Source organism: Somniosus microcephalus, unplaced genomic scaffold (genome assembly GCF_052327205.1).
Source record: "Somniosus microcephalus isolate GS21.2 unplaced genomic scaffold, FLI_Smic_1.0 unresolved_chr1, whole genome shotgun sequence".
Classification (NCBI taxonomy): Eukaryota; Metazoa; Chordata; class Chondrichthyes; order Squaliformes; family Somniosidae; genus Somniosus; species Somniosus microcephalus.
In genome coordinates this window covers 134,656,974-134,669,008 of record NW_028225179.1, presented here as the reverse complement: position 1 = coordinate 134,669,008, position 12,035 = coordinate 134,656,974, and the positions used below count along the sequence as shown (strand labels likewise).

General features: G+C 44.9%; 1 protein-coding gene across 3 annotated transcripts in view; it reads left to right on the top strand.

Annotated features, from left to right (window-relative positions):
• Window positions 1–12,035, top strand: part of abcf1 (ATP-binding cassette, sub-family F (GCN20), member 1) — a 61,122-nt gene that overhangs the window by 41,718 nt on the left and 7,369 nt on the right. For all 3 annotated transcript variants that reach the window (XM_085974908.1, XM_085974907.1, XM_085974906.1), the window contains 5 exons: window positions 1,200–1,274; window positions 2,810–2,880; window positions 4,410–4,442; window positions 5,833–6,001; window positions 9,244–9,308. In XM_085974908.1, the coding sequence (XP_085831034.1) occupies window positions 1,200–1,274; window positions 2,810–2,880; window positions 4,410–4,442; window positions 5,833–6,001; window positions 9,244–9,308 (413 nt within the window). The remainder of the gene's footprint in view (window positions 1–1,199; window positions 1,275–2,809; window positions 2,881–4,409; window positions 4,443–5,832; window positions 6,002–9,243; window positions 9,309–12,035) is intronic.

Genomic DNA, 12,035 nt, shown 5'->3' with positions numbered 1-12,035 from the left:
TAAAACTAGTGCTGAGCAGCAGCCTGGGACACCTCTCATGGGCAGGTCTTCTCCTTCCCGGAGATCGACCCATGGGGCACAAGCTGAGGTTAGGAAGTGGCCTGGGATTTTAATCTGTTTTTGCCTCTCCCAGGGGATCACATGGCTTCCGGGTGGGGTGAGGAGTGTATATAATGTGATGCACAGGGCATCGCAGTTGTGTGGGACAAGCTGGGTGGACCGGTGGGTCTTTCCTGTCTGCCACTGTTCATATGTTTTCATCTGAAAGATGACACTTTCTAAAACACAGCACTCCTCAATCATGCGCTGAAGCTGTGGCCTTAAGATGATATGATCATGTCCTGGAATGGGCCAGGAACTCGTGAAGTATGCATGCTCTGGCTTGCAGTAAGTATCATTTATTAAGGAGAGGAGCGTCAGCACTAACTTACTTGGCAAAAGCAAAATACAGCGGATGCTGGAAATCTGAAATAAAAACCAAAAATGCTTGAAATACTCAGCAGGTCAGGTAGCATCTGTGGAGAGAGAGGAGAACAGAATTAACATTTCAGGTTGATGACCTTTCGTTAGAACTGGAAAAAGTTAGAGATGTAACAGACTTTAAGCAAGTACAGAGGCAGTAAAGGGGGAAGGGGGGAAAAGAACGAAAGGGACAAATAGGGTGGAACTTACTTGGCATTGAGTGATAGTCCTATGAATGTACAGACATTTTTTTTTTTTAAGTCACGGATGACAAAAGGTTATTCATCCCATTGAGCGCATCCTTCGAATACGTCCAACTGTGTCTTCAATTCCCCTAAAGTCTTTAAACTTCACTACCATGCCCGTTATATGGGTTGTTCTAAATGTTCATTGCCCTTTTTTTCATCTTTTAAATTTACTTTCACAAATTTACATTTATGCACGCTTGTCCTACTGGCCTGACTACCTTGAAGTAACTTTCTTTGGTCACCTTATGCGCCACATACCTCAGTGAAATCCTCTTCAACCACCTTCTCTCCAGGTGCTAACCTTCAGCTTCTCTGGTCTTTCCTTGTGGTTCATTCTCTTGATCTTGTTGTTCTCTTCTGCACCCACTCCAGTGTATGTATGTGTGTTGTCCATGCAGAATGCTGCCCCGTGTGTGCAGCTGAGCAAAGGGCCCTGTGTAATGTGGTTCGCCTTGAACTTAGTGCTGTATTCTTTGTCTGAAATTCCAGCTGTTGATTTTGCATATGAAAACCACAAGCTACTTTTCAAGAACCTGGACTTCGGTATTGACATGGATTCCAGAAGTGAGCACCCATTTCATTTTCCATTTGCCAAACTGCTGTTGGTGGGGGCGGTATGGGTGTTTTAAAAGAATATATTTCTGTCAAAGTAATGACTTTAGGGGCATGATGGTGTTTAAAACCTTAAGTTGTTGAGCCAATTTATAGGGTTCTGCCCAGCATCTCATACTGCTGCGCACTGCATGTCCCTGAGATGTTTAGAATCCCTCTCTAGTTGTCTGAGCTAATACTGCATCACTTCAATTCAATACGTGCAAAAGTGTCACATGATTCTAAAACAATATTGTAACTAAGGGACTTGGAAGGTTTATATGGAGGATATTTGATACACTTAAATAACTTAAAGGCTGCATCTAATGAAGGGATTCAGATGATTTATATGTAGAATAATGGATACCTGGGAGTGAGTTACAGACTCAAATCTAATCAAGGGGTTCAGATGATTTATATCAATGTTTCATGTAAACTGCGCAGCGCTCCAGGGAACCCGCGCAGCCAGCTTACCGGCTTTTCAATGTAAAAACCGCGCATGCGCAGTATTTTGAATGGCCCGCTCAGCCCCTTAAAGGGGCCATGCAAGGCAAAAAAAATTACGGGGAACATTGGCTTATATGTAGAATAATGGATACCTGGGAGTAAGTTACAGGCAGGAATCTAATCGAGGGTTTCAGATGGTTTATGTATAGAATAATGGATACCTGGGAGTAAGTTACAGGCAGGAATCTAATCGAGGGTTTCAGATGGTTTATATATAGAATAATGGATACCTGGGAGTGAGTTACAGGCTGGAATCTAATCGAGGGTTCAGATGGTTTAGATATAGAATAATGGATACCTGGGAGTGATTACAGGCTGGAATCTAATCGAGGGGTTCGGCTGGTTTATATGTAGAATAATAATGGATACCTGGGAGTGAGTTACATGCTAGAATCTAATCGAGGGGTTCAGATGGTTTAGATATAGAATAATGGATACCTGGGAGTGAGTTACAGGCTGGAATCTAATCGAGGGGTTCAGATGGTTTATATATAGAATAATGGATACCTGGGAGTGAGTTACAGGCTGGAATCTAATCGAGGGGTTCAGATGGTTTATACAGCATATAGAAAAATGGATACCTGGGAGTGAGTTACATGACTAGAATCTAATTGAGGGGTTCAGATATATAATATATATTCAGATATATAAATATATATAGACTAATAGATACCTAGGAGTGAGTTACAGGCTGGAATCTAAATCCGATTTGTTTAAATGATGCTTTTGTGATTTGTTGCCTGAGTCCCTATTGGATTCCTGCCTTGAAATTGCTATATAATATTTAAATATATTAGTGTTAAATGATCTCTAATCTGAAATTCAGTGCTTAGCAATGCCGTCATTTACCTTTGCAGTTTTGAATGTTGCCTAATGTTGAACCTGTTGAACAGAGGGGAAGAGGGGCCTCCTCCCTGTGGCGTGCAGCATGTTGCCTGCAACTTCTGTCCTGCAGTGAAAAGCCCATTGTAACTGTTGCTTCTGTTTCGCCCTTCTCTCAGTCTGCATTGTCGGACCCAATGGAGTCGGGAAGAGTACGCTGCTGCTGCTGCTCACTGGAAAGCTGACCCCTGTAAGTAACATTACACAATCTGCTCCATCCACATTCACTCAATTCCCAGTTGCTGAGTCCAGCAGCAGCATTCTATCATTTTTTTCCTTATTCTCGGGATATGGGTATCGCTCAGAAAGCTGGCAATTATTGCCCATCCCGAGTTGCCCTGATGTGGTGGTGGGCTGCCTTCTTGAAGCGCTAATGGCGGTTTGATCCAATTGAGTGGCTTGCCAGGCTAGGCCACTTCAGAGGGAAGTTAAGAGTCAACCGCGTTGGTGTGGGACTGGAGTCACATATAGGTCTGACTGGGTAAGGATGACCGGTTCCCTTCCCAAAAGGACATTAGTGAACCAGTTGGGTTTTTATGACAATCCAACAACTTCATGGTCACTCTTATTGATACCAGCTTATTGTTATGTCCTGATTTTTCTTTAAGCCGAATTAAAATTCTCAAAATGGTGGTGTTTGAACTCCCATTCTCTGATCTCTGGATTACTAGACAAGTACAATACACCAATTTCAGAAGGACAATCTGGGCTATGATTCTCCCGATGGGGACCATTGATCCTGCTTCACATCTTCTGTGGTTTTGCGCGAGTATTACAAAGAACTGATTTCTCCCTCCTTTCCTCCGCCCCTGATTGAGCGTTCAGCTACCATACAACCCTTATCCAGCAAGCCAGTTGAATGCTGTCAAACTGCCCCTTTCGAGAAAGGTAGATTTACATTTATAAAGTGCCTCATCAGGAACTTCTCAAAACGCTTCACATACTGTACATTGAACTACTTCGAAGTGTATGTAGACAAATGTGGCAGTCATTCTGCAGCAACAATGAGATCAATGACCCGTTAAGTTTTATCTTTGTCTGTTGAGGGAAGGAATGTTGACCAGGACACCAGGAATTCTCCCTGCTCCTCTTGTAGGAATCTTTACTGCTTACCTGAACCAATCGAGCAAGCAGACGGGCCTTGGTTTAACACATCCATACAGAGAAAGAAACTGGCTTAGTATATAAACATCTTCCAAACTGCTCCTGGAGCTCACTCATGGGAGGAAGGGACGAGGTTCAGGCAGGATTTCCATCTGATGTTTTGTTTTGTCTCGGTTTTTCCAGTGAAACAAGGTGCCCTTTAAAGGCTTATAATGAGCCTTTTTACCCCAGAAATCACTTTGCAACTGTCAATTTTTCCATTCTCTTCAATCTCCCCCAGCCACCCTCCTGCAAAAAAATCCAGTCTTGTTGATTTTAAAAGATCCTTCCAACTGCTTCAGATCAGCTGTTTTTTGGATTTGAAGCTGTGAGGCCTGCAATCTCATCACAATCCAGTCTCCTCAACATTGGTCTTTCTTTCTACCGCTAGATGGGAGGATATGCAGATCGGGTGTGATGAAGCAGGGAGGGAGGAGGTGTGTGTGGAGCATAAACTCCGGTGTGGACCTGTTGGGCCTAATGGCCTGTTTCTGTGCTCTAAATTCTATGTAATGTTGGGTTAATGTTACTTATGTGACTGCTTGGAATCTAATTCCCTCCTCTCTTTGATTTCAGACCATAGGTGAACAGAGAAAGAACCACAGACTGGTGAGTGTCTCGAGGAGCATAGTTAGTCTCTACTGGAGTGATAATGACAGCTGTACTTGCGCTGAAATACTGTGCCGTGCGCAGTACTGGATGTGAAATGGAGTTTGGGTGCTTCTCTTTTTACTCGTGCACCTTCCACAGCCAAAAGAGTGGATGGGCGACCTGCTCGTAAATCTCTAAACATCAGCTGCCCAGAACATGAGACCAGTTCAAGCACATCTCTCTCTACAGGGAAGGGCTTTGAGCCCCCCTACAGCGACATTGCTAAGATCAGTGCTTAGCAAGGAAAATGCTGTAAATATACCAAATCCAGCAGCATCTGAAGACAAAGGGCAGGTTAATGTCTGGGTACAGACCCTTCATTGGAACTGGAATCAAGGAATATCCCCTTAACACAACTTAACAAAAAGGGAGGGGGGGACAACGAGTAAAAGTCAAGAATCCCATATGTTCGCTACAATCACAGAGGTAGCTTAATGGGTTTAACTGATGTGGGTTATTGCTTCATGAATGTACATCTGACAACTCTTGTGACAGTGTGATAATGCTGCAACACTGGTTGTGTCACCTGTCTGCTGACATTGATGAAATCAGCTGTCTTCTGCTTACAGTTAATCTCCCTGCCCATGTATTGCTCCTGTGCTGATGCCAAGACGGAAGGCTGTATTGTATGTTGGCGAGGTTAGCCTGACTCGTGTCCTTGGCTTCACACCTGAGCATTGCACCTACAGTTGTGGCTGGTTGTTTGTAAATCACTGACCCCTTTGTACAACATGGATTCCTGAGTTAGCTGACCTCGGCCTGGATGGTGGGATAGGTTTGACTTTAGTCCCCCTGAGTCTGGGAGAGGGAAAGTCAGCCAGGGCTCCTGCTCCTCACGCTATCCCTTGACTCCTGCTGGAAAATGGGTCCGGTTTGGATGTGGATGACTGGTGAGGACTAGATCAGAGTTGGTTGTTACGCTTCCTCTCGCACCTTTGTGCAAATGGCTCACTCGTGGTTAAAGCTCACAAATTAATAATAGTGAATATAATGGAAACTTAGCCCAGTGATGGAGTTGGCCTGTTGGAGAGAGTTGTAAGTGCGATATCTAGTGTGGCAATATTTGGGGTGGCAGGGTTGGTCGTGTAATAAGGGATATGGGGAGAAAGCCGGGACAGGGTACTGAATTTGGATGATCAGCTATGATCTCATTAAATGGCGGAGCAGGCTCGAGGGGCCGAATGGCCTACTCCTGCTCCTGTCTTCTATGTTTCTAATTGGGCTGGCACACTGCCTTTTCTGGTTTATCTATTGTTCTGGGGAGTGACTCTGCACAGGGAATCTTTTAAGTTGTGTTTCACTGTGTCTCCGGTTAAATATCTTTTTACAACCCCACCCCCACACACAGAAAATAGGTTACTTCAACCAGCAGTACGCAGACCAGCTCAACATGGAGGAGACTGCAACAGAGTACCTCATGAGAAACTTCAACCTGCCGTACCAGGACGGGCGGAAATGTCTTGGCCGCTTTGGCCTAGAGAGCCATGCCCACACCATCCAGATCAGCAAGCTCTCAGGTACCGAGTGGGAAGGGGCGAATGAGGTTTGAAGGAGGAGGGGGGAAAGGGTCAGTTGTTTCCTCCCAGACAACGGGTTGTTGGTGGCAACTAAAGCACTCGTTACTCTGAATTATTTTTGTAAAAGGATCTGATCAGACATTTGATGCAATGTGTGTACTCTGGAGGAATTGTTTAAAAGCAGCATTAGTTAACTGGGGTTGGTGTGCAATGCTTTAAACAGTACAGCCCAGTTAACGCAGGGCCCACTGATGACTTATATTCTGAACTCCTTCATTTCCTGAGGGTGGCTGGGCTACAGTTCCATGGTCTCCACTCCCTCATCCAAGTGACCATTGATCATATGTGAGCATAGATCGTAAATATGAGGGGGGAGGGGGCGCATCACAGCCGAGCCCTGTTCTGTTCTCAACCAACTTCCATCCACGTGTGCATTTCCAGTAGGCCTCAGTGAATTGTAATCGGGAATGAGAACCAAGACACTTTTTTTTAAATTCATTTTTATGGGACGTGGGCGTTGCTGGCAAGGCGAGCATTTATTGCCCATCCTGGTTGCCGCTCCTTAAACCAGGGGCATGGAGATCAATTGCAGCTCCCCAACTGCCAGAGGTTGGTGATCTCAACATAGACCGACCGGGACTGAGGCTGGGATTTTCTGGTCTGCACCACTTGGCATCACACTTGGTGGCACATGTCCCAACAGATCCAACAGGGGAGTTTGCTGACAAATTCTGAAAGTGGCTCATTCAGATCTCTCTGTTTACACATCGTGAACAAAACCCCACAACTTGATGTGCGTGGTGGGACTGTCCTTTTTTGCTGACTTTGTGCACATAGAAGATTTCAGTGGAAAATTCTTTTGAATGTCAACTGTCGTCAAAACGTAGTGCTGGGATAGGAGGCCAGCTAAATTCAAGCTGGTCATCGGCCTGATACTGTTTGTAATCGGGGCCCGCGTGTAAGTTTACATCTCAGCTACGAGTAGCTAGTCAGCAAATAAACTATTCAGTCAGTGTTACACAGCAACCACTTGTATTTATATAACGCCTTATATATGTGAAGTCATAGAATCATAATGGCACAGAAGGCGGCCATTCGGCCCATCGAGTCCGTGCCAGCTCTCTGTAGAGCAATCCAGTCAGTCCCATTCCCCCGCTCTATCCCCGTAGCGCTGCAAATTTATTTCCCTCAAGTGCCTATCCAGTCTCCCCTTGAAAACATTGAGTGTCTCCGCTTCCACCACTTCCGTCGGCAGCGAGTTCCAGGTCCTCACCACTCGCTGCGTAAAAAAGTTTTCCTCACATCCCCCCTGTATTTCTTGCCCAAAACCTTAAATCTGTGTCCCCTAGTCCTTGTACCATCAACTAGTGGGAACAGCCTTTCCCTGTCTAGCCCATCCAAACCCGTCATAATCTTGTACACCTCTATCAAATCACCACTCAACCCCCTTTGCTCTAATGAAAACAAATCCAGCTTCTCCAACCTGTCCTTGAAGCTAAGATCCCCATCCCTGGAACCATTCTGGTAAATCTCTTCTGCACCCTCTCAAGGGCCTTCGCATCCTTCCTAAAGTGTGGTGACCAGAACTGGACGCAATACTCCAGTTGTGGCCTAACCAGTGCTTCATAAAGGTTCAGCATAACTTCTACTTTTGTACTCAATACCTCTACTTATGAAGCCCAAGATCCCATATGCTTTGTTAACCACTCTCTCAACATGTCCTGCCACCTTCAGGGACCTATGCACATTAACTCCATGGTCCCCTCTGTCCCTGCACACTCTTTAAAACTGTGCCATTAAGTGTCTATTGCTTCTCCCTGTTCCTTCTGCCAAAATACATCACCTCACACTTCTCTGTATTAAATTCCATCTGCCACTTGTCTGCCCATTCTGCTAGCCTTTCTATGTCCTGTTGCAGTCGATTGGTATCGTCACTGTTTGCCATACCCCCAAGTTTGGTGTCATCGGCAAATTTAGAAATTGTACTCTGCATTCCAATATCCAGGCCATTTATATAAAAAAAAAGCAGTGGCCCCAGCACTGAGCCTTTGGGAACACCACTGTCTACCATCCTCCAGTCTGAAAAACAACCATTTACCACAACTTGCTGTTTTCTGTCCTTAAGCCAATTCCTTATCCAAGCTGCCACTGACCCACCTATTCCATGAGCCTCAATTTTGTTAACCAGCCTTCTATGTAGTACTTTGTCAAATGCCTTCCAAAAATCCATGTACACAATATCCATTGCATTCCCTTCATCAGTCCTGTTACTTCATCAAAAAATTCAATTAGTCAAACACGATCTGCCTTTTACAAATCTGTGTTGGCTCTCCATAATTAGCTTAAACCTCTCCAAGTGCCCGTTAATTTTTTCCTTGATTATTGTTTCTAAAACTTTACCCACCACTGATGTTAAACTGACCGGCCTGTAGTTACTAGGATTGTCCTTACACCCTTTCTTGAACAATGGTGTCACATTTGCAATTTTCCAATCCTCAGGCACCTCCCCCGCATCTAGGGAAGATTGGAAAATTATGGCAAACCCTTCCGCTATCTCCTCCCCCAATTCCCTTAGCAACCTGGGATGTAAGCCATCTGGACCAGGCGACTTTTCCAATCTAAGCATACCCAGCCTTTCTAGCACATCCTGTCTATCTATTTTCACCCCTTCCATTGCTTCTACCTTTTCCACTTCTACCGATATTTTATTAGTAAACACCGATACAAAGTACTGAGTATTCTAGCCTTGCCCTGTGCCTCTGTATTGGAGGAGATTACAGACATTGGGAGGGGCGAAACCATGGAGGGATTTGAAAACGAGGATAAGAATTTTGAAATCGAGGCGTTGCTTAACCGAGCCAATGTATGTCAGTGAGCACAGGGGTGATGGGTGTGCGGGACTTGGTGCAAGTTAGGACACGGGCAGCAGAGTAAGGGCCATGATGTAAATTTTCTGCAGTTTCATCCATACCTGGTCCTTGCTTCCCAACTCGTGGGAGTGACACTGCTGCCAAGATGTGTGGGCCGATTATAGGTTTATACCGGCGGTCATGACCATTTTATAATATAACTGCGTGGAAGCGATCACAAAAGTAGTCCTCTGTCGTCGATTCGCAGGTGGAGCTGTGCTGTTGATATACAGCACCTTCTGAGACCTGGGTGAGACTGTTCTCTTGCATTCGCCCACCTCCTCGCTCTGTGTGTGGTCGTGTTGCTCATGTTGGTGTTTCTGTTCACTGCAGGTGGTCAAAAAGCAAGAGTGGTGTTTGCAGAGTTAGCCTGTCGACAGCCTGATGTACTCATTCTGGTGAGTAACCCAGCCACCCGGATCCTTGTAATTTATCCTTGTATTTTTTTTTACCCCTCCTGAAGGCGCTGAATCATGTTGGTGCAGTTCCACACACATCAGGTAACTCACCCAAGTGGCCATACTTCATGCATGAGCCTAGGTGGTGATTGTCTGCCAGGTAAAACAAGGTTACACTGCAGTAGGAGTAAATTGGCACAGCAGGCAGTGGAAACCAGTTGTCTAACCAATCAGCAGGGGTGACTCATTTGGCTGTAAACAAACAAACAGTATAAAAAGACCAGTCCTAGTGCGAGCAAGCACTGAGTGCGAGTCATCGAAGAGTGCTGTGAGTTTGTGTAAGTGTGAAATAGGGTAAGTGGGGTGTTAGGTGCTCTTTTCAAACTTTAACTCTGTGGGTTGCAGTTAATAAGGCCTTTCTGGTGCAGAGTGACTGTTGGTAAACCATTTAACTGGTACAACTAGAGGGATTGATTTAATTTAAATCCAATTAATTAAAGGGGATACTAGCATCTAAAATCGGGCAGAGGGTGTCCATAACTAACAATAAAAAATTTAATTAATTGCATAGAATGGAGCAGGTGATGTGTTATTGTTGCGAGATGTGGGAGCCGGTGAACCCCATTGAGGCTCACGATGATTACGTCTGTGACAAGTGTCTGCTGCTACAGGAACTCCAGCTCCGTGTTGATGAGCTGGAGTCTGAGCATCAGACACTGCGACACACCAGGGAGGAGGAGAAGTACCTGGACTCTGTATCAGGAGGTGATCACACCTATGAAGTTAATTAATTCAGATGTAGCCCATGGTCAGGGACAGGACGGTGTGACTACGAGTGAGGCAGGTACGGGGATCCAGGAGGTAGAACTGGAGGAGCCGCAGCCCTTGCTCTTGTCCAACAGGTTCGAGGTTCTTACTCCCTGTGGGGACAGGAGCAGGGACTGCAGGGAGGATGAGCAACCTGGCCACAGCACTGTGGAACGGGGGGCCATTCAAGAGGGGGGAGTAAATAGAAATGTTGTAGTGGTAGGGGATAGTATTATTAGGGGGATAGATCGAGTTCTCTGCAGCCGAGAGCGAGAGTCCCGAAGGCTGTGTTGCCTACCCGGTGCCAGGGTTAAGGACATCTCCTCTGGGCTGGAAAGAAACTTGCAGTGGGAGGGGGTGGATCCAGTTGTCGTGGTCCATGTTGATACAAACGACGTAGATAGGACTAGGAAGCCGGTTCTGTTAAAGGAGTATGAGCAGCTAGGGGTCAAACTAAAAAACAGAACCTCAAGGGTAATAATCTCTGAGCCACGAGCGAATTTGGCTAGGACAAATAAAATTAGAGAGTTAAATGCGTGGCTCAAAGACTGGTGTGGGAGAAATGGGTTTTGCTTCCTGGGACACTGGCACCAGTACTGGGGCAGGAGGGAGCTGTTCTGTTGGGACGGGCTTCACTTGGCCAGTGCTGGGACTAGAGTCCTGGCGGATCATATAACTAGGGCTGTAGAGAGGGCTTTAAACTAACTAGTGGGGGGGAGGTTCCTAGAGAGCAAATAATAAAAATGACAACAGAGAAGGTCATAGACTTAGGTAGCAGTGGGGAAATTAAAAACCAGAGCGTGTCAGGAAGGGGCAGAAGGTATGGAGTAAAAGGTAAAGTAATAAAAAGGGCAAAAGCAGGAACTAAGTGTCACAAAACCTATTTGAAAGTTCTCTATGTCTGAATGCACGTAGCATTCGTAACAAAATAGACGAGTTAATGGCACAAATAACTACATATGGGTATGATCTTGTGGCCATTGCAGAAACATGGCTGCAGGGTGACAATGCCTGGGAATTAAACATACCAGGTTATTTAACGATCAGGAAGGAAGGGGAGGTGGGGTGGCTATGTTAATAAAGGAAGGAATCACTGTAATACAGAGAAATGATATTGGGTCAAAAGATCAGGATAATGAAACAGTTTGGGTGGAGGTAAGGAATAATAAGGGGAAAAAAACACTAGTGGGCATAGTCGATAGGCCTCCAAACAGTTGCAACTCTGTTGGACGGAGTATCAATCAGGAAATAGTTGAGGCTTGTAATAAGGGAACATCTATAATTATGGGGGATTTTAACTATCATATTAATTGGACAAATCAAATTGGGCAGGGCTGCCTTGAGGATGAGTTCATTGAGTGTATTCGGGATGGGTTTCTTGAGCAGTATGTAACTGAACCGACCAGGGGGCAAGCAACCTTGGATCTGGTCCTGTGTAACGAGACAGGATTAATTTAAAATGTCCCAGTAAAGGATCTCCTTGGAATGAGTGACCATAACATGGTTGAATTCCATATTCAATTAGAGGGTGAGAAGGTTGGATCTCAAACAAGCGTGCTAAGCTTGAATAAAGGAGACTATGAAGGTATGAGAGCGGAATTGAGTTGAGTGGATTGGGAAAATAGATTAAAGGGTAAGACGATACATGATCAGTGGTGTACATTTAAGGAGTTATTTTACAGCTTCGAAAAAATATATATTCCACTGAGAAGAAAAGGGTGTAAAAGAAAAGACAGCCATCCGTGGCTAAGTAAAGAAATTAAGGATAGTATTCGACTAAAAACAAGGGCATATAAGGTAGCCAAATCTATTGGGAGGATAGAGGATTGGGTAAACTTTAAAAGACAGCAAAAAATAACAAAAAGATTGATTAAGAAAGGGAAGATAGATTATGAAAGTAAATTAGCAAAAAATATAAAA